The sequence below is a fragment of the Physcomitrium patens genome, chromosome 20 (assembly GCF_059467195.1).
Source record: "Physcomitrium patens ecotype Gransden chromosome 20, ASM5946719v1, whole genome shotgun sequence".
NCBI lineage: Eukaryota > Viridiplantae > Streptophyta > Bryopsida > Funariales > Funariaceae > Physcomitrium > Physcomitrium patens.
Window position 1 is genome coordinate 15,889,857 of NC_143429.1, and position 26,127 is coordinate 15,915,983.

Here is a 26,127-nt window from a genome sequence, read left to right on the forward strand (position 1 = left end):
TATAACATATATAATAGCTAAATATGATCTTTATCATAAAAAATATAAGTTTGGTCTATGATATCCTTTTTTGATCACTTTCTCTAAAAGTAACCATAAAACCTTTTAAAAATGAATTTTGATTACAAAAAAGATATGAAGCTTTTTCCATCAAAGGTAAAAATTAAGAGAGAGCACTCCCAGAGAAAAATAAACCTATGAATCCAACTTGAATAAATCCATCAAAATATTGATAATTTTAAATAGATCATTACTTATTGTAGAAATCTTCAAAATTTTTAACTTGTTCCATCAAACTTCTTGGGCATACTTATCCTTGTTTTTTTTATACTTGAAATAACAAGACATCTTAGATTTGATTGTGAACTTGATTTATTTGCTTCTCTAAATTACACATCTTCTTAGTATAGACTTTGAATTTTATTGTTGATTTCTTCCATAAGTAACAAAATACTATCTCTATAGTTGAGATTGGAGATATATGAAATTTCCATCTTTAAAGTATTGATAAGTACATAAAGATTTGTAATAGTTACAAATCTATTCTCTTTTTTTTTAAAGGTAGTATCCATAATTTTTTCTTTTATAGATAACTCAAATAAATTTAAAAGTCAAATTAAAAAAAGATAATCTTCAACCTTTAATATTAAATAAAAATTTCTAAAAATATAATTAATCTTTTATTTTAAAAAAATATTAGTGTTAAAAAAATAAATATTAATTTAAAAGTGGATAATCTACAACCTTCAAAATACAAGAATAGAAGTGGAGTAATTTACTCACTTTTAAAAACAAAATAAGGACCAAAATTTAGGACTCTTATCAAATTGTTGAAGACATAAATCTTAGAAAACTAAAAATTTAATATATATTCTTGTCTTACTAAAAAAGACTAGAAAATAATTCAAAGATGGTTTAATATTAAACTAGAATGGCTATTATAAAAGACAAGAAAACAAGAAAGCCTTGAAATAAGACTAAAGATTAAAAAGGTTTTGGCAAGAGTAAAGAAGGTTTCACTCTTACCTTGATATATACTATGAACTAGGAGCTATGTGGCGATGTCCTATAGGACCTCCAATATGTGTCAAATTTACAAGACATATGTCTTAACTTGCAAGTTAAGTTTCTTATATGTGTACTATATTTTTAGCTTGTAAAATAAGCAATCCATACATGTAATACATGGCTAACTTGTTGGCCAAGTTTCTAACCTATTAATCAACTATAAACATACATAAAATCAAATATACATGTATGAAGCTTTTAAGAAGCCTCGCCTTAAGATAATATCAAATCTAACTACATTTAACTTCTATCTAGCACTTCTTATCTAGGTAAATATGTATGTCTATGACAATTTCTACCATCGATTTTTCATAATTTAAGTTGTGCAACTTTAGTTTGAATTGCATAATTTGAGCTTGATTTTAATGTATATTTTATTTTTTAGGATGATAGAATATTATTTAAAATTTAACATAAAATATATAGTATTATTGATATTTAATTGATACCTTATTTCAAATATTTTTAAATATTTTTAAATCCACAAACATATACATGTTTTTTTTAATATTGATATTTTCTTCAACTTCCAAAGAATGCTTTATCTTTTAGTTTTTGGCATTATTGATCTATTGAAAGACTTTGTTATATTGGTTTGTGTTTTTCTTTTTTTTCTTTTTTTGTGACAAATAAAGACGATTTTGAGATTAAAAGCAAGGATATTTCTTTTATAGATTCCAATTGTAGAAATTGGCAGGACCTTCCAAAGTTGAACAACATTCCTATTTATTGTTAATAACTTCAGTTGAAATACTTGTACTTTCAAAGTTTTGCAATAGATTACAAGAATCTTTATTTTAAGGTGGCTCTACTATATTCCAATTATTAATTAGATATAAAATTTTTAATTATTATTATATAAAATAATAAAAATAAACCATCATTAAAATTTATTTTTTTCTTGACCTATTTATTTGTATTTTAGATTTAATTATAATTCTTAAAATTTTGTAGTATTATAATATAATGTATTATATATAATATTAAAATATTTTAAATTCTTATATAGAATCATATTTCAAGCTTACAATTTAATGGTTTAAATTTTGTTTTATAGAGATTTAAAACTATATATAATCTTAGATTTTTAAATCCAAGAATGTCTATGTTTTTGAATTTGATAATTTTTATAAATACTAAAAAAAACATACATATTATTTTGATATATGAAGTTATATAATTTTTAAATTTAAATAGTGTTATGAATTAAAACTTATTTTTTTATGAAGCTTCTAATGTACCTCTATAAGTTTTAATGCAAAATATTTTTAAGTGTTTCTTGAGAGTTTATTTTTATTTTTATAAAAATATTTAATACTTTTAATCAGATATTTGCATAATTTTACTTTAAAATATATATACAATGGCAAATTGATCCATCAAATCAAAGAATTGAGTGAATTTTGTTAAAATTTCAACATGTCCATTCATCTTTAACATGTTGATATTATAAAAACCATATTTTTACACCACAATCTACAGTTTGCAAATAGAGTAAACACTTGATTTGGATACAATTTGAGGTATTCTTACAATCCTTTCAAATTTCCATGAAAATTTCCTAGCACAAAAAATTTGCATTACAAAGTGTATATATATGTCCATATATCTAGATAACCCATGTCTGCATGTGTTTTATATTTTTGATGTAAGTATGTATTACTGCAGCCACCTTAGATATAAATTCTATTATATTATAGATGTATATAATTTATTTATTTTTTGAATAAGTCATAGAAAGTGAGTTGATTTAAGATATATTTATTTTAAATATTATTTAGTAATATTAAAATTCATGGTTTAATATCTATTTCTTTCCTTTTCTTCTTAAATATCTAAGGACAAGTATTTTATGTAGAAATATAAATTTATTTTATTCGTTCTTCTTAAAAAATTATATATTGATAAAAGTAACATTCTTATTTTTTATTTTTTAGATTCTTTATCATGTTTTAATTTTTAATATATATATATATATATATATATGCATATAAATATTTTTATAATCATAATAATAATTAAATCGGAGTTATAATTTTCAAATGAATTTGGTTATACAAATGTCTTAATCTCTTCTAAATTTCTTGATGATGCTTTTACAAAATACACAATTGAAAATGCTTTAGATATCTTCATGATTTCGACAAAGGTTTAATCTTATAATTTTATCTTTTAATTTTTAATAAAATACATGATGTAGATGTTCATTTATATATATATATATATATATACCAACATGATATCAAATAAATTAAGTTTTATCTTTGATACAAATTAAAGTCATTTTTAATACAATTAAAAATCATTTTACCAAGTAGTTATAATACAGAAATTTCCAGTAAATAAGCAAAGTAGACTTATTTTAAAGATTCTGATTAGCAATTTCATTTGGAGCCAGAAGTAAAAGATTTAATGGGTCTTCTGAATTGATGCATGCATTTACATAGTTTCTGAAAAAATATCAATACAATTTTAATTTTATATTTTTTTTCATAAATAAAAAATGAAATAAAATCCTCAAAAAATTCTAAAGTAAGTAAATCTTAAATCTAAATAATTATTTTTAATTGAAGAAAATTTATATTCACTTTAGTCAGTATAGGTAACAATATATCATTAAAATTCATATAAAGTAAAATCTGATATATTTTTTAAAAACTTAAATATTTAAAAAAATTACCGTTTTCAAAAAAAATAATATATTATTTTTACCTTTTTTGTAATTTATTTATTTTATGAACAGTTTTAGATATTAGGTAATGCAACTTTTGATATAAACCTAAACAAAACAAAACAAACCGAACTTTTAAAACTATGCAATGTTTTTAAATGTACACATTGCTGGAGTGTTTCAATCCCCACTCCTCCAGCCTCCAGAGATGGGTCTGTGGTGACAAATGTGTTTCACTTCTCAATGCAGCAACTCTGGGGAGTGCAGTGTTGATTTGCTGCACATGCACATGGATAATCAATTTATGAAGTTTAGCATTGTAACATAGTATCTTTCTCTATTTCTTATTGGAATTGAATATAGATCATGGAGTTATGATGGTGTAGAGCTAAGTTTTGTAAAATCTTTCCATCAGCAACTTTGTCCACCCCATCAACTTCACCTTTGTCATTCTCACTATGCATATTGTTAAATCAGAAATGTCTACGCATCTGTTCTTCTATAGTGGCCATGGCTGTTGTTGTATCAGTCTGTGCCTCAAGCCAAAAATCATGGCAACATGCCAGCCTTAGAGAACAAACAGTCTCCTAAAGACCTTCACAAACAAGTACACAAAACCAATAACACAAGTATTTTGAAATGAACTAACCATCTGCTAGGATTACAGGCATAATTATATCAAGAATAATGTATAGGTGAATATGACAGGATTGCAATATTTGCATATCAACTGCAAAGAAATAATGTTTGTTGCTTTCCTTAAATTGAAAACAATCAAAACTAGTCATAACATTCAAAACATAATTTAGCACATTTGTAGCAGACACATACTCAATGTCAATCAATCTTCTCCAATTCTGTGATCAATGCATAAGAAATTTTGGAATCAAAAAAATTACCTGAATGGTCAATCAACTTCCTGGTCCTCTGTTAGCCCTTTGATAGCATCCTGAACTTGAATATGGACGTCCAACACATGCCAATTAGCAACAAGATTGACAAGAACTGCATTTATTTTATTAAGTAAAAATATCCATAGATTAATATAATTTTTTTTGTCATTCATGCAACATTTGTTATTTTTTAAATTAAATATTTTATTAATATTTAAGAACAATGTTAGGACTTTTAAGACATATTCAAAACATATATATCAACATTCTATTCTAATATGATTCTTACAAGTGAGTAGTTGTCCTTACAAAAATAATAATAATAATAATAATAATAAAAATAAATGTTTCTTGCCACAAAAATCTCTTCAATCATTGGGCAAGGAATCTCCTGCAAACGTCAACAAGTTCTTTTCGGAAACATTACAACGAGACTTCAAAGGAAAAATTTCCCTCTCCCTTCCAAAAATTAAATAGAACATAAAAAAAATCGCACCTCAACTTCAACAGTACAATCTAGATCTGGGTCGTGGAAAATTTCTCCCCAGAATGTGGTGATTTCAACAGAGAGATGTTCTGGGTTGGTCACAAGATGAAGAATCGCCGAGGCACAGGACGTTTGGTGTCCTACGTCATCCGTCGATGGCTGTTTGCAGGAACCCAAGCAACTTCCTCTTGGCTTCCCATGGACTTGAACCTCGACTGACTCGTGTGTGGTCCTGGGGATATCACACGCTTCTCCACATCAGTCTTCAATCACGAGAAATGTGATCAAGTTTTCGATACAAACTCCGTTAAATCTTCCTCAGAAAACTAGGAGTTTTGGACCAAGTTGCTTTCACTCCAACCATGGGGCAGGTTTCTAAACCTGCGAGTAAGATTGCATTTAAAAAATTCGCAGCTCGTGCGAGCGTTGTCATTATATATCTGATCTCTTTGTGCGCACATGAGGCACGGTTCGGAGAAACAAGGAATAACCGGCAATCTATCCAGATCTTCAGTTTGTTTACTTTCCAATTTCCCGGCAACGCCACACATATCAGATTTGTACCAAAAAAACACTCAACCTCTACGAGAGGAACTAGGATTGTATCCTGGAATCATTATTTTTTAGATTTAGACCTCGAATTTAGTTGCAATAGTACCACGATCATGCTCTCGCGTGCCCATCGTGTGCGAAGATCTGCAGGGTCATTCCTTTCATGAAATGGCTGCGGTGCCGTCACCATCCTCATCGCTTGCATGCTTCACACAACTCTAGTTTTTTTCTTGCCTATTAACTGTGGGAAATTCACAGAGAACCTGCACCGATACAGCTGGACTGTGTTGTGAGAATTGCAATGCTTACATGGCATCACAGTATCGGCATGCTCATGCGTATGGCTATTTTTAAGGGATTTGAAGGTAGACCGATGGTTACAACCTCTCGTTATGCGTCTGAGATTCATGTACAAAGATTGCAGATGGTTGGTTTAGGAATCTAATTCTACTATAACTCCGCTGTGACTTCGCAACAATCCTGCCATACAGTGAGTTGCCGAAACTAGTGAATGTTGCCAAATAACCCTGTGGCACCTTCTTTGAGAAGACGTTGCAGCATGTAAACGAGCTTGGATTACACACACGACACTTGATAGCTTCCACTGTCGATAGTGTGTTTCTGCACAAATATCATTAGTTTGCACTTCAAGGCCAAGTACCCAATCTTTCAAGGTCAGTAAGTCAAAATTACGCGTTCGTAAACACTTCGAGACAACACCTGCTAGAGTTTCATCAACGCAGCTTGTTGCAGTGTAACGTGAACGAAGGGTAAAACACACACTGAGATGTTGGATAGCACTGGCACAATCACTGTGGTAGTTTAAAGATGATACAGGATTTGAAACCATTCCATTCCGAAAACTAGATGGAGCTTAGGATGAAAGATTACAGGACTGGTTTCAGAGATTTTCGCTGTAAATAAGGTATTCGTGTGTGTGTGTGTGAATTGCAGCTATGGCGGAGAACGGGCACTATGACCTAGATGTCAGACACATCCCCCCGCCCTTGCATGTGGTCCTCATTGCCAATCCCGCACCGTTAGGTCTTTTCGCAATTGCGCTAACAACCTTCGTGCTGTCATGCCACCATGCGGCGATCTTCGGTGTTTCAGCGTCAACGCCCACCAACGTCGCTACAGGGCTCGCCTTCTTCTACGGTGGCCTGGTGCTGCTTCTCGCAGGCATGTGGGAGTTCAGGACCGGCAATACTTTTGGTGCGACGGCATTTTCATCCTACAGCGCTTTCTGGCTCTCTTACGCCGCGATTCTCATCCCTGGCTTCGGATTCAAAGAAGCTTTCCTTGGAGGCTACGAGGAGGATGTTCTGCCTGCCGTTGCAATTTACCTCCTTGCGTGGACCATGTACACTTTCATGATGTGGCTGGGGACACTGAGGGCAAATATCGCTCTCAGCGCCTTGTTCGCCTTTCTGACACTCACCTTGGCGCTGCTCACCATCTCCGACTTCAAGCATTCTCATGAAGGCTTCAAAAGGGTAAATCTTCCCCTTCATGTAAATTTTGTGGCGGTTCAGGAAGATTTTTTTTTTTTTTTTTTTTTTTTTTTGCAAATCACTTGGTGTTTCAATACCTTCACTGACTCAGCTACTGTACCATGAGTGCCCGTTCCAGGCTGGTGGCTTCTTCGGCATTATTACTAGCCTCATTGCGTGGTATATGGGCCTGGCTGGACTGTTGACAAACGAAAACTCCTACTTCACCCTTCCTGTTGGAAATCTCAGCAAGAGTTAGATCAGTTGCAATAGAGTTTGGTATTGGTCATGAAATCTGACGCCCCGTTCAGTTTTTGATCTCTTGGTGTTTCAGAAAATGGGTAGGCAACCAGTGAGACTTCATTGCCCCGACATGTATTTCGTGGATTGTGGATGACAGCACAAACAGCATTAGTCTTGTTGTCCTCTAACAACTGCTAATTACGATGCATATCATGTAGTGTGAAGAACTAGTTAGGATATGGCAGTAGGTATACAGGACAGTGATTGTGGCGCTCAGCCTCCTAGCTTGTTCCATAAACTTGTACGTTGACCATCATTGATCTGTTCAACTGAGCGCATTTTACCTCTTGACGGTTTACTTGGTGTTTATTAAAACGCTTCAATGTTTGTTTTACTGTTGGAGCTTGGTGTACATATCTGGGATTTTTAAAACAAGTATGACTGTAATTGATGTGCACAATTATCTATTCATCGAACCATAGCCGTGGGAAGTCATGCAGGAAAAGAAATTCTGCGGCTAAACCTTCACTGACTGAGATACACTCTAGCCCCAAGAACGAGATTTCATAAATATCCTTGAATTTCATGTTCACATCGAAGTTGAAGATTATTGCAGCACGGCTTCCGTGAGCGATATTCAGTCGCCTCAGTTGCCAAAAAAAAGTCGTTAGAATTGCAGGAGTCTCTAGTATTCGTATCCGTCCATAGACAAAAAACTCGAATTGTACTCACATGGCATGTTGTTCAACTCATCAAGCCCCACGAACACGTTCAGGGTGGCGAACATCTTCCCGACGACAGTGAATGCGCTAGTGTAGTTGCGCCTTAGAAGTGCTTGGACCTCGGGTAAGTCCATGATGTAGGCTGTGGTCAGGAGTGATCACGCAGTTGCCAAGATCAGGGTCATCCCTTCCACTCCTGTCGCTGGAAAGCTCGGCAACATGAAGAGCATGAAGAAGACTTGCTCTCTCATTGAGCATTATTTGATCCATAATTGCATCAAACGGATGCTCTGAGCACACACCAGATCAATAATGATAATAAACCAAGCGAGTGAAAATAAAACAGAACTGGCAGATCGTCTGTAGAACAAGAATTAAGCACAGTGTTATTGTAACGTCAACTCTCTATCACCCACAAGTCCAATTCAAAGTCTCCAGTTGGCAATGCTCTGTTAGTGTTCGCCATCCGCAGTGACACCAATCTCCAAGGATGTCACACAGATCTTGTCTTTAAGTGGAGTATTGTACAGTTGGGGTTAACGTGAGGTCAGTGCTACTGATGTGGGCTTCATTGCTGCAGCCCAGTCCATCAAAAATTGAATGTACAGGAATATGAGAATGCCCAGACTACCTTTGTGCATTCCAGTGCAAATCAATTACTATTTGTAGTCAACATCTCTCGTAGAGCTAGACTTAACCGCAGAAGAAATTCCAATCTAGGCCACTACTGACCTACTGTCTGCAACCATTCTCCAATGTGTATAATATTCTTAGTATTTGCTTAGGATACTAATGGCACTGATCAGTTGATTCACTTTTGTATGTATTATGTCTGTTTTCTTTTTCAGGGGAATAGTAAATAGACCCATGCTTTTAATAAATAGACTCACCCTCAATGAAGAATATGATAATCATAATGAATGTGGTTGGTTTTTATTGGTTGTAGATCCAAGAGTGTAGAAATGGATCTAGATGTCATTATTTTTTTTCATGATGGTTATGATGAGTGAGTCGATTTAGTAAAAACTTGGGTCTATTTAGCATTCCCCTTATTTTATCTAGAATTTTTATGTATCTTGATCTTATGTTGATTAATAAATTCAAATAATAAAAATGTTGACTAACTTTTTGAATTTATTAATCAACATTCAGATGTAGATTAAAATATATTCTAACTTTTCATTTGGTTTGAGGTTCAAAATTTGGTCAAAGAAGAAATATACTTAATTTATTAAGATAAAGTTTCTTTATGTCCAATATTCACTTTAAATAGATCTAAAAATTTGATTCTTTGAACACAAATAAGCTACTATTGGATTGAAAAATACACACCAATAACTTCTTCTTTTTTATGTATTACAAAAAAATTTAAATTTAAATTAAAAGTTTATCTATGATTTTAATTTTTTTAACATGAAAGTCAGATTTCTTTAGGACATTTATACTTCTTGATTAATCTTCCATGAAAATATTTATAACTAACATATTAATCTTGTTTGGTCAATAATTTTTTTTATCAAATGATTGGTTTTAGGGGAATGTTAAGTAGACCCACTTTTGATGAAAAATATGGTAATTATAATGAATGTGGTTGGGTTTTATTAGTTATAGATCCAAGAGTGGGAAAATGAATCTAGATGTCAATTTTTTTTTTATTATTTTCACAATGATTTGGATGGATACGTTGACATAGGAAAAAACTCGGGTCTATTTAACATTCCCCTATGTTTATTACAAGAATCAATACTATTTTTGTTAATAAAATTTAAATTCTTTTTGCTTCAAATTATTGCAAAGTCGGTACAAATCGACAGATCTCGTAACGGGGGGCTCGCCACGACCTAGGATTCCTGCGAGGCATTCATTATTGGTGAGGCTCAACATCACTGCTTATTTTTCATTGCGACTCCACCAGAATGTTTGCTCTCTCTCTTGCTTCTACGCAAGCTTTCGCGCTGGGATGTGTCTGAGATTTGTGCTAGGGATGCCGTAGCGAGTCTTTGGTAGGGGCCCTGTCGCCCAGCGTACAGGTTATCACAAGAGCCTGTGGTATGCACTAGCTCGGGTCAGAGGGATAGTGCGCTGAGTCTGTTGTGGGTTGAGCGGATTGCAGCGTAAATACTAGTGTGAGGGGGATTCTACTGTTAAGGCCCTACCTGGACGGTGCGCATGAAGAGAAGCTCTGCTGCAGTGCTTGTGTCCGCTAGGGTTTGCGGCGAGACTTGAGTTTTGGAGAGCGTTCCTCTGAAGTAGGTTTGTCGAGATTTATCGAGGCTGTGGGGAAGGGAAGCAAGTTTTGTCACCCTATTTCAGAGCTTCTCAATTTCCGATTATTTGGGTTGCGAAGAATTGAGGTGGTGTCCAATTTCTAAATGGTTCGGCTGTGGGAATGAAGAGTGGTCCTCGAAGCGCGGTTTTAGGCACGAGCATCTTACATTCCCTTGTTGCATGAAACCCTTTGCCGCTCTGTTCCTAATATAGGTTTTCTTGGAATTGGTTTAATTAAGGGCCTGCTCACACTTGCATGTCAGATATATTTCAGCTACTATTCATTATCTCTGTTCACACACAATCTAGATGCTTGCCTTTATTTTTAATTTTTTTTATTTTAAAAAAACTAAAATAAAATAATACGATAATCGTAATATAAAGTCTTAATAATTTGATTACTATGAAATCATAGTTTAATGAAAATTTTTAATTTCCAAAATAATTTAAAAATGGTTTTTTAGATAGTTTTTTTAGTTTTCTATAAAAATATTTTTTAGTTTTTTATGTATAGGGCCAAATAAGTAGACATTCGATATGTAAATTTAATAACATTTTAATTGTAAGTTTTGGTCATATTAATGTAAATTACATATATCAAATAATTTCAGGAAAAAGAACTATCATAATTATAGATTTTTTTTAATTCAAGTTAAGTATATCAATGATATTTTAATTATATTTAGAAGCTTTTAGTAGCTAAAATTTATAGGATGTAAAAAAATAAAATTCTAATGAGGGTATAATTGTGTGTATGAAGGTTGATTATGTATATCATCTAATTATTCATGATGGATAATCTTATAGAATTATTCACAAAATATATTTTAAGTAATTGGATATTTATTATGATCTTTTGTATTTTGGGATTTCTAGCTATTATCAAATTTATTATTAAATTCATGCAAAGTGTTGAATTTGTATCAAAAAAATGGAAAAAAGATATTAATTTTTTTTTTCAATGCCAAATTTATAACAAAGAAATTGAGGTATTATTGGAGATAAAAATCCTTATAAATAGAAATCAATGTGTAAATCTTTATAAATTATTTAATAATATAATAAAAGTGCTTGAAAGCATAAAGATTTATAATAATAAAATATTTAAGAATAATCTTTTGATTAATGAATTTTGATATTGTCATAGATATATACATTTATCCCAATAGTTACTTATATGATTAGGAAGAAATAGGTAAATATAGATTAATTTCATAAAGTCTTCTAGAAAAGCTTCGTAGAAGCTTTATAGATGTGGTTTTGACTTTAGGTGTATTTATAGGTTAGAAACTTGGCCAACAAGTTAACTCCATGTAGTAGCTTGTAAAACAAGCTAACTATGTGGCATATACATGGATAACTTGCCTTGCAAGTTAAGATACATGTTTTGTAAAGTCAGTATATTTTGGAAGTCTTTTTGGACATTGCCACGTGACTCCTAGTTAAGAGTATATATAGAGTCATGAATGAAGCCTTCTTCATTCTTGTCAATGCATTTTTAGTCTTTAGTCTTGTTTCAAGATTATTTAGTCTTCTTGTTTTTGGCAATAGCCATTCTAGTTTAATATTACATCACCTTTTGAGTGACTTTCTAGTTCTCTTCAATGATACAAGAATATATTAAGGATTTTTTTTCTTCGAGATTCATGTCCTTGACAATTTGACAAGAGTACTAATATACTATTTTTGTCTTGTTTTAGAAGTAAATGGATTACTCCACTTCTATTGTTATATTTTAAAGGTTATGGACTACCCACCTTTAAACAAAAAATCTTTTTTTTAACATTGATCTTTTCTTTTAAAAGAGTGGATTACACCTTTTTGTAGAAATTTTTATTAGATGTTGTGGATTACCCTCCTCTAATTTAATTTTTTGGATTTATTTGAGTTTTCTACTCCTAGCAATAGTGAGAATAGATTTGCAACTATTGGGGATCTTCATGAGCTTATCAACACTTTTAGGGCTGAAATTTCATGCATCACCAACATCAACCATGGAAGCAATACTTCTATACCTATGGAAGTAGTCCAAAATCTACGTCAAGAAGTTGTGCAGTTGAAGGAAATAAGTTGATCAGCCTCACAACCAAATTCAAAGGGTCTTCCTTCTACAAGCTCAAGAGAGGTAAGAATTAGTATGCCCAAGAAGTTTGATGGAAAAAGATCAAAATTTCAATGATTATTATAACAAATTAAGCTCTACTTAGGGTTACACCCTTTCCAATATGCAAATGGATTTATTCAAGTTTGTTTCATAGCTGCACTTCAATCTGAAAGTGCTCTTTTTTGGTTTACATCTTTGATGGAAAATGATTCACGACTTTTTTATGATTTAAATTCATTCTTAGAAGTATTTATGGCCGCATTTGGAATAAGCGATCAAAAATAAGTAGCAGAGACCAAACTATTATTTTTACGACAAGAATCACAATCAGCCACCATATATGCTATTGAATTCTAAAACCTCGCTTGTCATATGGACTAGAATGATAAAACACTTATCAATCAATTTTGATATGAATTGAAGGATAGCATCAAAGATTTGTTATTAACAATGCTATAAGTAGACTCTTTAAAATAATTTGTTGCTCAAGCCATTGCACGCAACAATCAATTATTTAAAAGGCATCAAGTAAAAAGACTTGACTGGACAAGAAGAAGACAAGTAATGGTAGTAGCTTCCAAGTTTTTTAAAAAGTATTCATGAAGGCTGGAACCAATGCAAATTGATACGATACATTTTAAATCTCTCACGAAGTAGGAAAAGACTTCATGTCGCTAAGAGAGTTTATATTTATATTATATAGAAGCTGAGCACACTACTGAATATTGTCTAAAAAAGCAATGGAATTACAAAATGAAGAGCATAATTACCAAAAAAGATAATGTACCAAAAAATGAGTTTCTTCAACTACAATAGAGATCGTGCAGCTAAAATCATATGTAACACCTAGTAAAGGTCCTATTCTCTCCTCAAATCCCTCACCTTGTTTTACAGTAGATGTATCTTTAGGACAAAAAAATTACAAAGTCTTTGTCTTATTAGATTACGGGGCCTTAGCTAATTTTATATATGAAGATTTTGTCAAAAATCAAGAAAACTAAATCCATACATATATAAGTCATAGATGGTTGTTTATTGTCTTCTGAAAATGTTATCCATGAGATTGTTTCTTTAAATATAGAAAATAAAGATCATAACAACATAATAATATTTAATATAATAAGATCTCCCTTCAATCTAATTATTTTAGAATTATTATAGCTAAAAAAATATAATCTATAAATAGATTGGATTTCTTGTAAACTTAACTTTTCTTATAGTATAATCCAAGATGAGATTAGTGAAGTAGAAGTATATAAGTTTAGTACATCCAAACCTTTACTAGTAGATGTGAGAACTTTCATGCATGTTATATCCATTTCTAATGGTAGAAAAATGTCAAGTAATATTCTTAGCCAATATCAAGAATTTCAAGATATTTTTTTTTTAAAAAATGTAGATATTCTTCTAAAGCATTGACCTTATGATTGTTCAATTGATCTATAAGGAGCTCAATTACTATTTGGACCAATCTATAGCTTATCGCAAAATGAGTTGGCTACATTAAATGAGTACATTGATGCAAACTTAGCAAAAAACTTCATATGCCATTCTAAATCTCCGGACGGAACTCCTATCTTATTTGTTTAGAAAAATGATGGATCTCTATGAATGTGTGGATTATGAAGGACTCAATAAGATCACCATCAAAAATATGTATCCTTTGCTTTTGAATTCAGGACTTCTTGACCAACTCAATCAAGCAAAGATCTATATCAAAATAGATCTACAAAAAATATACAACTTAGTTCATATCAAAGAAGGAGACAAATAGAAGACTACCTTTTGAACTAAGTATATACATTTTGAATATAATATCATGCTTTTTAGACTCACAAATGCACCAAGTGCTTATCAACATCTTATGAATGATGTTTTTTCTGAGTTTTTAGATGATTTTGCCATTTGCTATTTAGATGATATTCTAATTTATTCTAAGAACACAGAAAAACATAAACTTCATGTTTGTCACGTGTTACAGAAACTTAGTCATATAGGATTATATGTCAAGTTAAAAAAGTGTATATTCCATACTACTCAAATTGACTTTTTAGAATGCATCATTTTCAACAAAGATCTTATGATGGATCCCAAAAAGGTCCAAACTATCATAGATTAGAAGATTCCAAGAACAATACTAAATATGCGATATTTTTTGAGCTTTGCTAATTACTATCGAATCTTCATCAAGAATTTTTCTCAAGTTGGAACTCCACTTATATATTTGACTTGTAAAGACAAACTCGAGTAGAGTAAAGAAGCAGAAGTATCATTTGATGCTTTAAAGAAGGAGTTTACTTTTGCACCAAACTTGTATTGTGTCGATTTTTTCAAGGTATTTTTATGGAACCAAATATGTCAAACTTTGCTATAGGTGTTGCATTGTCACAAATAGGAACAGATGATAAATTCTATTCAATAGCTTTTTATTCTATGAAATTTTTAGTAGCTAAGATTAATTATGAGATCCATGACAAAGAACTCCTTACAATCGTAGATTCATTTCAAGAATGGCATCATTATCCAGAAGGCACCTCAAATCTAATCATCGTATATACAAATCATAAAAATCTCAAGTACTTCATGTCAGTATGTATTTTGAATCATCATCAAGCCCATTGGAGCATGTCTTATCTAGATTCAATTTCAAGATCACTTATCAATCCGATAAAGATCTATTTGATGCCCTTTATAGATATTCTTATCTTGCACCAAGAGAAAGAGATGCATCTTTTGATCAACAAAGAACGATTTTCTTGAAGCCCAAACATTTTCATCTTTAAGCAATAAAATCAACATTGACTATTGATTCAATCTTTGTTATGCAAATTCAATCAAGTATGTCTTATGATTCTCTTATTTATGATATTAAGAATACTTCCTCTAAGTCCTATGTCACTTCAAAGTTTGATTTTAAAAACAACTTATTATATTTCAAAGATTGCCTATATGTTCCAAAAGGTGAGGCACAATTACCTGTCGTTCAAGTTTATTTTAGATACAACAAGAGTTTGGAGCTAATATCAAGAGATTTTTGATGGCTTCAAATGTGAAAGGCAATCAAAGACTTTGTATAATCATGCGATACTTCTTTAAGATTCAAAACTCCTCGCCATCAATCTTATGGACTTTTTCAATTGTTACTTGGTTGAAAAACCAATTCTAAAACAATCATTTTATCAATCCTAAAACAACCAAGGTCTTTTGTTTCTATAGATTTTATCATAGATCTTCCAATCTGAAATTCATATGACTCTATATTTATAATTGTAGATCGCTTCATCAAAATGGCACATTTTGTATAATGTACAAAATCTATTTCAAGTGAAGAAACAGTTAAGCTTTTCATTGATAATATTTATTGCTATCATGGATTGCCAAATAATATTATATTAGATAAGAGGACTTAATTTGTATCAAGATTCTAAAGAATCCTATTCAAGATTTTAAAGGTGGATATAAAACTTTCTTTGGCTTTTCATCTTCAAATTGGTGGACAAACAAAATGGATGAATCAAGTTCTAAAGCAGTATTTGAGGTGTACCATTAATTATCATTGATATGATTGGACAATTCTTTTATCATTAGCAAAGTTTACGTATAATAATTCAGTACATTCTTCTACTCAACAAATACCTTTCTTTGCCAATTATAGTTATCATCCATGACTTGATACTTTTGACTTTTTAAAAGTTTATAATCCTACTGTGAAAGATTTAGCAAATTATTTATTAGAGCTATTTACAACAATGAAGATACAATTAAAGGAAGCTCAAGAATAACAAAAGATCAATGTAGATGCCTATTGCAAGGAATAATCACAATTCAATATAAGTGATAAGGTATAGTTACTTTGTTGCAATATCAAGACTACTTGTCCTTGTAATAAGTTGAACTATTATAGGCTGAAATCTTTTCTTATTTGTGAAGAATTCAATCATGTTGCTTATTGATTACATCTATTGGAGTTTATGAAGATCCACCCTGTATTCCACATGTCCCTTTTTGGGCCGTATAAGACAATGAATATCTTAAGAAGAAGACAAATGCCACCTCCTCCTATAGAAGTAGATAATAATCAAGAGTTTAATGTGGAAGAAGTCTTAGACTGAAGGCGATGCCAAAATAGGTTGGAATATCTTATTTATTGGTACGGATATGATATTAGTGAACACACATGGAAGCCATCAAAGAATTTTATAAATACAACAAAGAAAGTTGAAGCCTTTTATCGATGACATCCATCAAAATCAAGATGAAGAATTATAAAAGATGATGATCGCTCTTTGTGGAACTCGTCCCTAAAAAAAAGGAGGGGTAATATCACAAATATATACAATTATTCAAAAATTTATTTATATGATTAGGTAGAAATAGGTAAATATAGATTAATTTCATAAAGTCTTCTAGAAAAGCTTCTTAGAAGCTTTATAGACACAGTTTTGATTTTATGTGTGTTTGTAGATTAGAAAGTTGGCCAATAAATTAACCATGTATTGATCGCCTGTAGAATAAGATACTCCATGTAGTAGCTTATAGAATAAGCTAATTATGTGGCGAATATATAAATAACTTGCCTTACAAGTTTAGATACATGTTTTATAAATTAACTTGTTTTGGAGGTTCTTTCGGAAATCGCCACATAGCTCCTAGTTAAGAGTATATATGGAGGCACGAGCGAAGCCTTCTTCACCCTTGTCAATGCCTTTCTAGTCCTTAGTCTTGTTTCAAGACTTTCTAGTCTTGAAACAATAGCCATTCTAGTTTAATATTACATCACCTTTTGAGTAACTTTTTAGTTTTTTTCAATGACAAATGAGTATATTGAAGATTTTCTTTCTTTAAGATTCATGTCCTTGATAAATATATAAGTTATAAAATATAAAAATTAATAAAAGATTGTAGATAATTACAATGGTGTAAAGAAAATATTTTTTAAATTAAAAATTAAAAAAATATTTAAAGAGCTATTAGAAGATTTCAAGTTTTGTCATGATACATTATTTGATTTACTTTTAAAAGAATATTCAAAGGTGTTGGAAGATGTTATATTTGTAGGCTTTAATTTTACAATCAATGAAGAAGTTAAATGTAATAATGAACAACTTCACCAAAGATTGTATTATGCAAGCAAAGATATATAATTTAAAGATTATGATTTAATAAATCATCTATTTGCAAGATTGAACTACTTGTGATATATAGAAGGTAGAAAAATTAATATTTTAGAAGTATCAAGCAATACCAAAAGTTTAAAGATTATAAAACCTATTAATGAAAGAGCTTATGGATAAGTTTATGAATCCAAATATTGAGATTTCTAAGTGCAATCAAAGTAATGGATGTTAGCATGAATATACTTTTTAAATATCAAATATTATTATATAGAAAAAAAATCAAATTAAAATAATATTATCTTAATTATAAAAAATCCAAATAAAGAAGTATATTTAGTCATGGAATTGATGCAAATTAGTTTGCACAAAATATTAGAGCAAAAAAGACCAAATCCATATTACTTTCTTATTGATATTATGTATTAAATTGCAAGAGGAATGTGCTATTTGTATGACATACAAATTATACATTGAGATCTAAAGCTTGAAAATATCTTACTTATTATTATAGATAATAAAAAACTCAACAATAACTTCATATATGCTTTTTTTGAATTGATTGATTTATGAACATCTACAATCAATGTAGGAAGAAATCCAAATTTTAAAACTAATAAGAATATAAATGGAACTTTATAATACATAGCTTCAAAGACATTAAAAAATAGAATAGAATCAATAAAGATATGTGCTTTAGAAGTAGATGTATATTCTTTTGTAATGACATGTTCTAAGATTCTTTCAAAAAAAGATCCATTTGATGATATTTGGGATATAAAAAAAATTATATAAAGAATTAAAAAAGGCAAAAGACCAATGTTATCTTCAAATTGTGACAAACTTTCTAAGTTGTTTTAAGAATGTTGGAATTTGGATCCTTGACAATGACAAAATTTTGTAAATATTTTTGAAAGACATAAAGTATTGAAAAAAAAATACTTAGTGAAAATTGATGCAATCAACATACCTACTTTTGGAGCTTCTAAGAAACAATTTTGTTAAAAGAATTAACTAAAGAATATTCATAATAACATTCTATTGATATTTTTAATATTAAAATATTTATTTCATATATATTAGATTAATTTAAATAATTTTGTGACAATTTTATTTATTTATGCATGTTTTGACAATGGTTTTATGTAACAATATAAATATATAGTCAAATAATTTTTAAAAAATTTAAGACATATAATGTGTATTTTATAAATTGTATTATTTATTTATTTATATAAATATTTAAATATAAAAATATTAATTTATTGATTATTTTTTAAATATAATATATAGAAATTATTTTTAAATTTTATAATTTGAATATTTTACACAGATAATTAAATATGAAGAAATAGTTTTTGGTATGAAACAATGTTTATTGGATATTAAACAACTATTCAAGAAAGAAATAAAGATATTATGTTTTGTTGGTATAGGTGGAATAAGAAAGACTTCATTGGTAAAGGCCATATTTGATAACATAAATGATACATATAATGTATCATGTTTTGTTGAAAGTATTTAAAATGAAGATAATAGCTATACAATAATTTAAAAAATATTTAAACAATTTAATATTCAAACAAAATCAAAGACTTTAGAAGAAAGACAAGAGATGATAAAAATATTATTAATAAACAAAAAAAATATATTGATATTGAATGATGCAAAGAATAAAATTGAAATTAATAATGTTGTGCCTATAAATATAATAAATTCTAGAAAAGAAAATATCGTAATTGTGACAACACAAAACTCAAAGATTGTAAAAAATTGTCCAATAAAATTTTATATAATAGATATTAAAGAACTTAATGGAAATACAAGTTTAAGGTTATTTATTAATCATTCTTCTAGAGTTGGTGATAAATTACCTAAAGAACTAGTAGAGTTTGGCAAACAAATTATGCAATCTTACAATAGACTATCATTGAATTTGAATGTTATAGATGCATCTTTAGGATGACAAAAGAGATTGAGATGTAAAGAACAAGCTTTACAAAGATTAAAAAGAAGAAGGGATTTAGATGGAAATAAAAAAAAGATAGTGATTATAAACTTTGGGGTATTTTAAAGATAAACTTTGATGTTTTAAAAACTATAGAAAAAAAAAAAATTTTGGATTTTTTTTTTTTTTTTTTTTTTTTTTTTTGCAATAATGAGTATCAAGGTAGTATAATGAAAGAAAAAATATTACAAATATAGATCCATACTAAGAATAATTTTATTGAGTAAGATACAAGCATTATTTTAATTATGTTAATATATCAATCAATGATAAAAATAGACAACAATGGAATTATAAAAGTGCATGATCGACTATAAGATATAGGTCGAAGGATTATTAAAGAAGAAGGAGAACATAAAGGCACATGAATTTGGAATATGAATTTGATACCATATATTTATATCAAAGATGAGATTTTTAACTTTAATAAAAATAGCATATATAAAATTAATAATTAAATATATATATATATATATATATATTTTAATGTAAAATATTTTAAGATTTTTTATATTTTGATTTCAAAGAATATTATTGATTTAAATCTCTAATCATTTATGTATTGTACTATTGAATAATTTGAAGAAGTTATTTATAATACTCAAATAGAAAATAAAATCAATAAGATATATCCTAAATATTTAAATTTTTTTTCTTTGAATATTCGAATATGATTTTTATGAAAGTTGAAGTAAAGATATATGCAAAATATTAAAAATATGTGTTTTATTATTAAAAAATGCTAATAAGTTAAAATATTTCTATATAAGAAATCTAATAAAATATTTTATATATTATTAGCTAAAAAAGTACCACTTTTAATTTTTAATGGAAATTTTTGGATAATATTTGAAGAATTAACAATTTTAAACTTAATAGGTATTAATCTTACTAAAATATTGTCAGTTTAAATATTTATTATTACTAAATTATTAGAACTAAGACTAAAATTTTTTTGGCATTTGGAAATTTCATCTAGTAGAATAAAATATCTTACTTCTTTAAAAAAAATTAATTCTAAAGTGTTATACGTATTTACTAAAATTACCAAATGAGTTAGTAATTCTTATTTCTTTGGAAGAACTTAACTTATCAAGTTGCTGAATCTTGATAAGGTTTCCAAATAAATTAAAATATATTTCTTTATTAAAAAAATTTAATTTATCAAATTGCTTAAGCCTAACAAACTTGCCAAAAAAATTGAAAATTTTCTCTTTATTAGAAGAACTAAATTTATCAAATCATTCTAGATTAGTAAGTCTACCAAATAAATTTGAAAATCTTTCTTCTTTGAAGAAACTTAATTTATCATATAATTCAAGTTTTAAAAGCTTACAAAATAAATTAGCAACCATTTTCTTCTTTAAAAGAACTTAATTTGTTGCATTGCTCAAGTTTATTAATTTTATCAAATAAATTGAAAAATATTTGTTTTTTATAAGAACTTAATTTATTACATTGCTAAAACTTAAAAAGTTTTGCATAAGGATTGGCAAATCTCTCTTTTTTTTTAAAAAATAATTTATCAAGTTTTTTTAGTTTTAAAAACTTATCAAATAAATTAATAAATATTTCTTCTTTAAAAGAACTTGGTTTATCATCTTATTCAACCTTGAAGATTTTTCCAAATGAATTGAGAATTCTTTCATCTTTAAAGAAACTTAATTTATTTGATTGTTTAAGTGTCACGGACACAAAATACAGACTTGAAATCTAACAAGAAGTTCAAGAAGAAGTGGCAGAACTAGATTAAACAGATGAGTACAAGAACAACACCAGAAAGGTGAGCTAGAACTCCAAGAGATGTGTTGTCGAGACTGAAGAACCCTTCAGCCTCGACTCCTATATATACTACTGAATAGGAAGCTTCTCGAGCTACTTCCGCTAACTAGGACGCTTCTCCAACAACTTCTACTAATTAGGAAACTTCTCGAGCAACTTCCTAGAATCTATCAGAATATTCTAGAACCTTCTAAGAGAATCTTTAGGGAATATTATAAGAATCTTCTAGAACCTTCTAAAGGAATCTTTAGAGAATATTCTAGAAGAATATTCGAAGAATCTTCCAATGTATGTCCATGACATCACCTCCTCTTCTAACTTCGAGGTCTCCGAGAAGCAATGTTGTTATCAGTCAATATCAACGCAAGAAAATAAAAATCTGTCGCATCACATCCGCTATGAATTCCAATTATTGTTCGCGAGGCAAATGATTCATCGACCCTTGGAGCCAACGGTAGTGACCAACACCTTCAACCTCTGACCAAGCGTGGATTTCTGTGTCTTCATTGTGAAACTGTCCTCCAAACACACCTTCTGGCTGACCGTCGTAGGCAGGCTCGACCTCAAATACAATTACTAGCGATCTGTTGCTCGGTATCCTCCGACGTCGTCGTGGTGCAGGCGGTTCTTCATCTCGCGGTCGTCTTCGTGAGCTAGTCGCTTGAGATGACATAACAAGTGTAGTATCTTGACTATCCATGTCCAAAGGCTAAAATGATGAGAGCAAACTATAGTTGCTAATAAAGTTCTACACTATCGAACTATGGGTTTTGGAGGTGCCCTCCCCCCTTTTTATGCTACTTGATGAGCAAGCTTCAGCAAGAAGCTATCGTTGAATCGGCTTAGGTTTATGAGGATATCGTTGATGAAATTCTTGTACCTTTTTTGGTGCATTGGCAAGATTTTCGGCACGCTCCCACGTTCGTTCATTGATGTCGTATCCACTCCAATGCACTAAATACTCCAATTTTCTCCTATTACGCCGTGAATCTAGTACCTTTTCCACCTCGTATTCCTCATGGTTTTCAATTTCGATACTTGGTGGCGGACTTTGTACTCTTTGGAGAAAAGCTGACTCTTGATAAGGTTCCAACAAAGACACGTGAAAGACTGGATGTACCTTCATAGTAGCTGGTAACTCCAGACGATATGCCACCGGATTGATCTGCTTCTCGATAACAAATGGCCCTAATCTTCGATAGTCCAATTTGTCACATGGCCGCTTGGTCTTGATATTTCGTCGAAGAAGCCATACTTTACTTCCAACTTTAAAAGTAGGCGCCTCATTTCGATATTTATCTGTAGATGCCTTGTAACTCTCTTGGGCAGATTGCAATTGAAGCTTCAACGTCGCTTGAAGCTCCGATAGTTGCTTCACAAATCCTTCAGCTGCTGGGTTGTTATTTGCTGAAGAACTCAATAAATCGAGCTTGGGGTGGTATCCGTAGTTGGAGAAGAATGGTGTTTGTTGAGTTGACGCATGAAGAGTGTTGTTGTATGCAAACTCAGCAAGCGGTAGATATGCAGTCCAATCATCTTGTTGATAGTTGATGCTGCATCGTAAATATTGCTCCAAAACTTGATTCACCCGCTCCGTTTGACCGTCAGTTTGAGGATGAAAAGCCGAAGAGAGCTTAATATACACCTTCAATATCTCAAAGAGGGACCTCCAAAACTTGGATACAAACTGAGTACCTCGATCCGACACGATATCATCTGGTAGGCCATGATAACGATATATGTTATCAAGAAAGAGTCTTGCGGTGTCTTCACTTGACGATGTTTTCTTGCAAGGCACGAAATGCGCCATCTTTGTAAATCGATCCACCACAACAAAGATGCTGTCAAATGAATTCGATGGCGGTAGGTCCGTAATGAAGTCCATAGAAACTGAAGACCATGGTCGGTGCGGAATAAGCAATGGCTGGAGAAGTCCATACGGACGATGTCGAGGGATCTTGGATCTTGAACAAACATTACAAGAAAGGACAAATTCCTTCACATCCTTCCACATTTGGGGCCACCAAAAATCTCGTGAAATGAGCTCCAAAGTCTTGTTGAATCCAAAATGTCCCGCAGTTGGAAAGTCGTGGCGAGATTGAAGTACTCGGAGTCGAGTTGGTCCTTTTGGGATATACAACCGCTCCTCAAAATACAGAAGATCTCCCTCCACCTTAAACTTGTCATTATCGACACGTTGTTTGATGTCAAGAGCTATAGAATCCTCAATGGTCGCAGTACGTACCTCGCTGAGGAAGCCGTCATCGATAGTTGCAACAGTAGCAAAAATCCTGAATTTTTCTGGTTTCAATAATGTTGTACATTGTTGATCAAACGCTGCTTCTCCAGCCTTTGGCACAAGATACGATCTCCTCGATAATGCGTCAGATAATCCTTGCTGTTTTCCAGGGCGGTAGGTGATAATAAAGTCAAATCGTGATAGAGACATATTCCATCGAGCTTGACGACCATTCAAAATTCGAGCTGTCATGAAGTACTCCAAATTCTTGTGGTCCGTATAAACAGTCACTGGATGTGCAGCTCCTTCGAGGAAGTGACGCCACTCTTGGAAGGCATCCACTATAGCAAGCAGCTCTTTGTCGTGGATCTCGTAGTTGATCTCAGCAGCAGAGAACTTCTGTGAATAGAACGCAACTGGGTGAAGCTTCTTGTCTATGCCATCTGTGAAAGCACAGCTCCCAAAGCAAAATCTGAAGCATCGGTCTCTAAATAGAAAGCCTTTGCAAAGTCACGGTGTACCAAGATTGGAGCCGTAGTGAATGCCGTCTTGAGATCTTGAAATGTTTTTGCTGCTTGTGATCCCCATTCGAGCTTGTCTTTGCTTGTTAGACGCGTGAGTGGTGCAGCAACTTGAGAATAATTCTTGATGAAGATCCGATAGAAGTTAGCAAATCCAAGAAAACACTGAACATCTCTAACCGTCTTCGGAACTTCCCAAGATATAATTGCTTCCACCTTTTTTGGATCCATCTTCAAGCCCTCTGTAGTCGCAATGAAGCCCAAAAATTCCATCTCATTCTGGTGAAATTGACACTTCTCCAACTTGGCATAGAGTCCTCGTTCGCGTAGTTTTTCAAGAACCAAACAAACGTGCTTCTCATGTTCTTCTTCATTCTTGGAAAATATCAAAATATCATCCAGATAGATGACAACAAAGTCATCGAGGTACTCCCAAAAGATGTCGTTCATCATATGCTGAAAGACCGCTGGAGCATTGGTAAGACCAAAAGGCATGACATTGTACTCAAAATGGCCATACCTTGTACGAAAGGCTGTCTTCCATTCATCTCCTTCTTTGATTCGCACAAGGTTGTAGGCTCCTCTTAAATCAATCTTTGTAAAAATCCTTGCACGTCCAAGTTGATCTAAGAGGCCGGAGATCAAAGGTAAGGGATAGCGATTTTTCTTGGTCACCTTGTTGAGTCCTCGGTAGTCCACGCACATCCGTAGTGAGCCATCCTTTTTCTTCACGAATAGGATTGGTGCTCCAGCTGGCGACTTTGAATGTCGAATAAAATTCTTGGCTAGATTCTCATCGATGTACTTCCGCAATTCTGCCAACTCCGTCTGCGATAGGTTGTATATTGGACCAAAAGGTGGTTGCGCTCCTTCCTCTAAGTCTATGGCGCAATCATATGGTCGATGTTCCGGCAGTATATCGGCGTTCTTCTTCTGAAACACGTCTTCAAAATCCCTATATTGCTCTGGTATATTCGATGTTGAGATATTCTCGCCGCTAGTTAGAGCTGCATAAATGACAAATGGTGCGCCTTCCTTGGACGATCTTAGGAACGCTCTCGCTCCAATAAACATGGATTTCTTCATGTAGGTTCTACCAACAGGTTTATTATTATTTTTTTCAGGAAATGTTATCCTTCGTAGCCTCCAATCAATGGACGGATTATGATCTTCTAACCAAGAAAGACCAAGGATAACAGGGCTTGATGGAGTTCTAATAATATTAAAAATAACGTGACTACTATGGTCCTTAAACACCACTTCTATAGGTTCTGATTCGTGGGTAACGTTGCCTGACAATAAGGGTCGTCCATCTATCACCTCTACGTGAACAGGTTTGGACTTCTGTACTAAACGGATCTTGTGGCGTTTAGCAAACTCTTCATCTAAAAAACAAGTAGATGCCCCCGAATCCAATAAAGCTAAAGTTTTTTGTTTTTGAGGGCCTAAAAACAAAAGAATTGTAAAACAACGGGCAGGTTGGACAGAGAAGGAGGAACCTGATTGTTGTCGTGATATTAGATTGTCCAGCCGCACGGTTCCTACTGTGGCTGGGCGTCGTCGTTTTCCGGAATCATCGCACTTCTAGTCTTGACAGGGTACCAATTTTGCTTCTTGGGGCAATTTCCAACCTTGTGACCTTCTTCTCCACAGTACAAACATAACCCTTCCTCCATACGCCGTTTCTTCTCTGTTGGAGTAAGAGATCGGACACGCGCCGTGTCGATTTGCATGTCTGTTGCCTCCGAATGTGAGTTTAAGCTATTTGCAGACATAGTCACGTCGTAACGAGTCATTTGGTGTCTTGGACGTTGGTCTTGGCGACGCTGGAATAGGCGGTTGTCACACTTTACAGCTTGGCTAATAGCTTCGTTGAGTGTTTGAGGATCAGGAAGAGATAACAGCAAGTCCTTCACATCATTCTTCAAGCCCCAATAAAACTGACTCACCAACGCCTCTTCA

General features: G+C 31.8%; 1 protein-coding gene across 4 annotated transcripts; it reads left to right on the top strand.

Annotated features, from left to right (window-relative positions):
* The first annotated feature begins 5,857 nt into the window (after positions 1-5,857).
* On the top strand, positions 5,858-7,763 carry LOC112273124 (accumulation of dyads protein 2). Of its 4 annotated transcripts, none has more exons than XM_024501543.3 (3): positions 5,858-6,036; positions 6,626-7,167; positions 7,304-7,763. In XM_024501543.3, exons 1-3 carry the CDS (start codon positions 5,973-5,975, stop codon positions 7,421-7,423), a joined length of 726 nt encoding a protein of 241 aa, XP_024357311.1. In that variant the 5' UTR covers positions 5,858-5,972; the 3' UTR covers positions 7,424-7,763. The 4 variants fall into 4 exon arrangements, with proteins under 4 accessions (XP_024357311.1, XP_024357315.1, XP_024357314.1 ...); XM_024501547.3 differs by having other exon boundaries at positions 6,036-6,161; XM_024501546.3 differs by lacking the exon at positions 5,858-6,036 and adding an exon at positions 6,048-6,441.
* Positions 7,764-26,127: the final 18,364 nt, after the last annotated feature.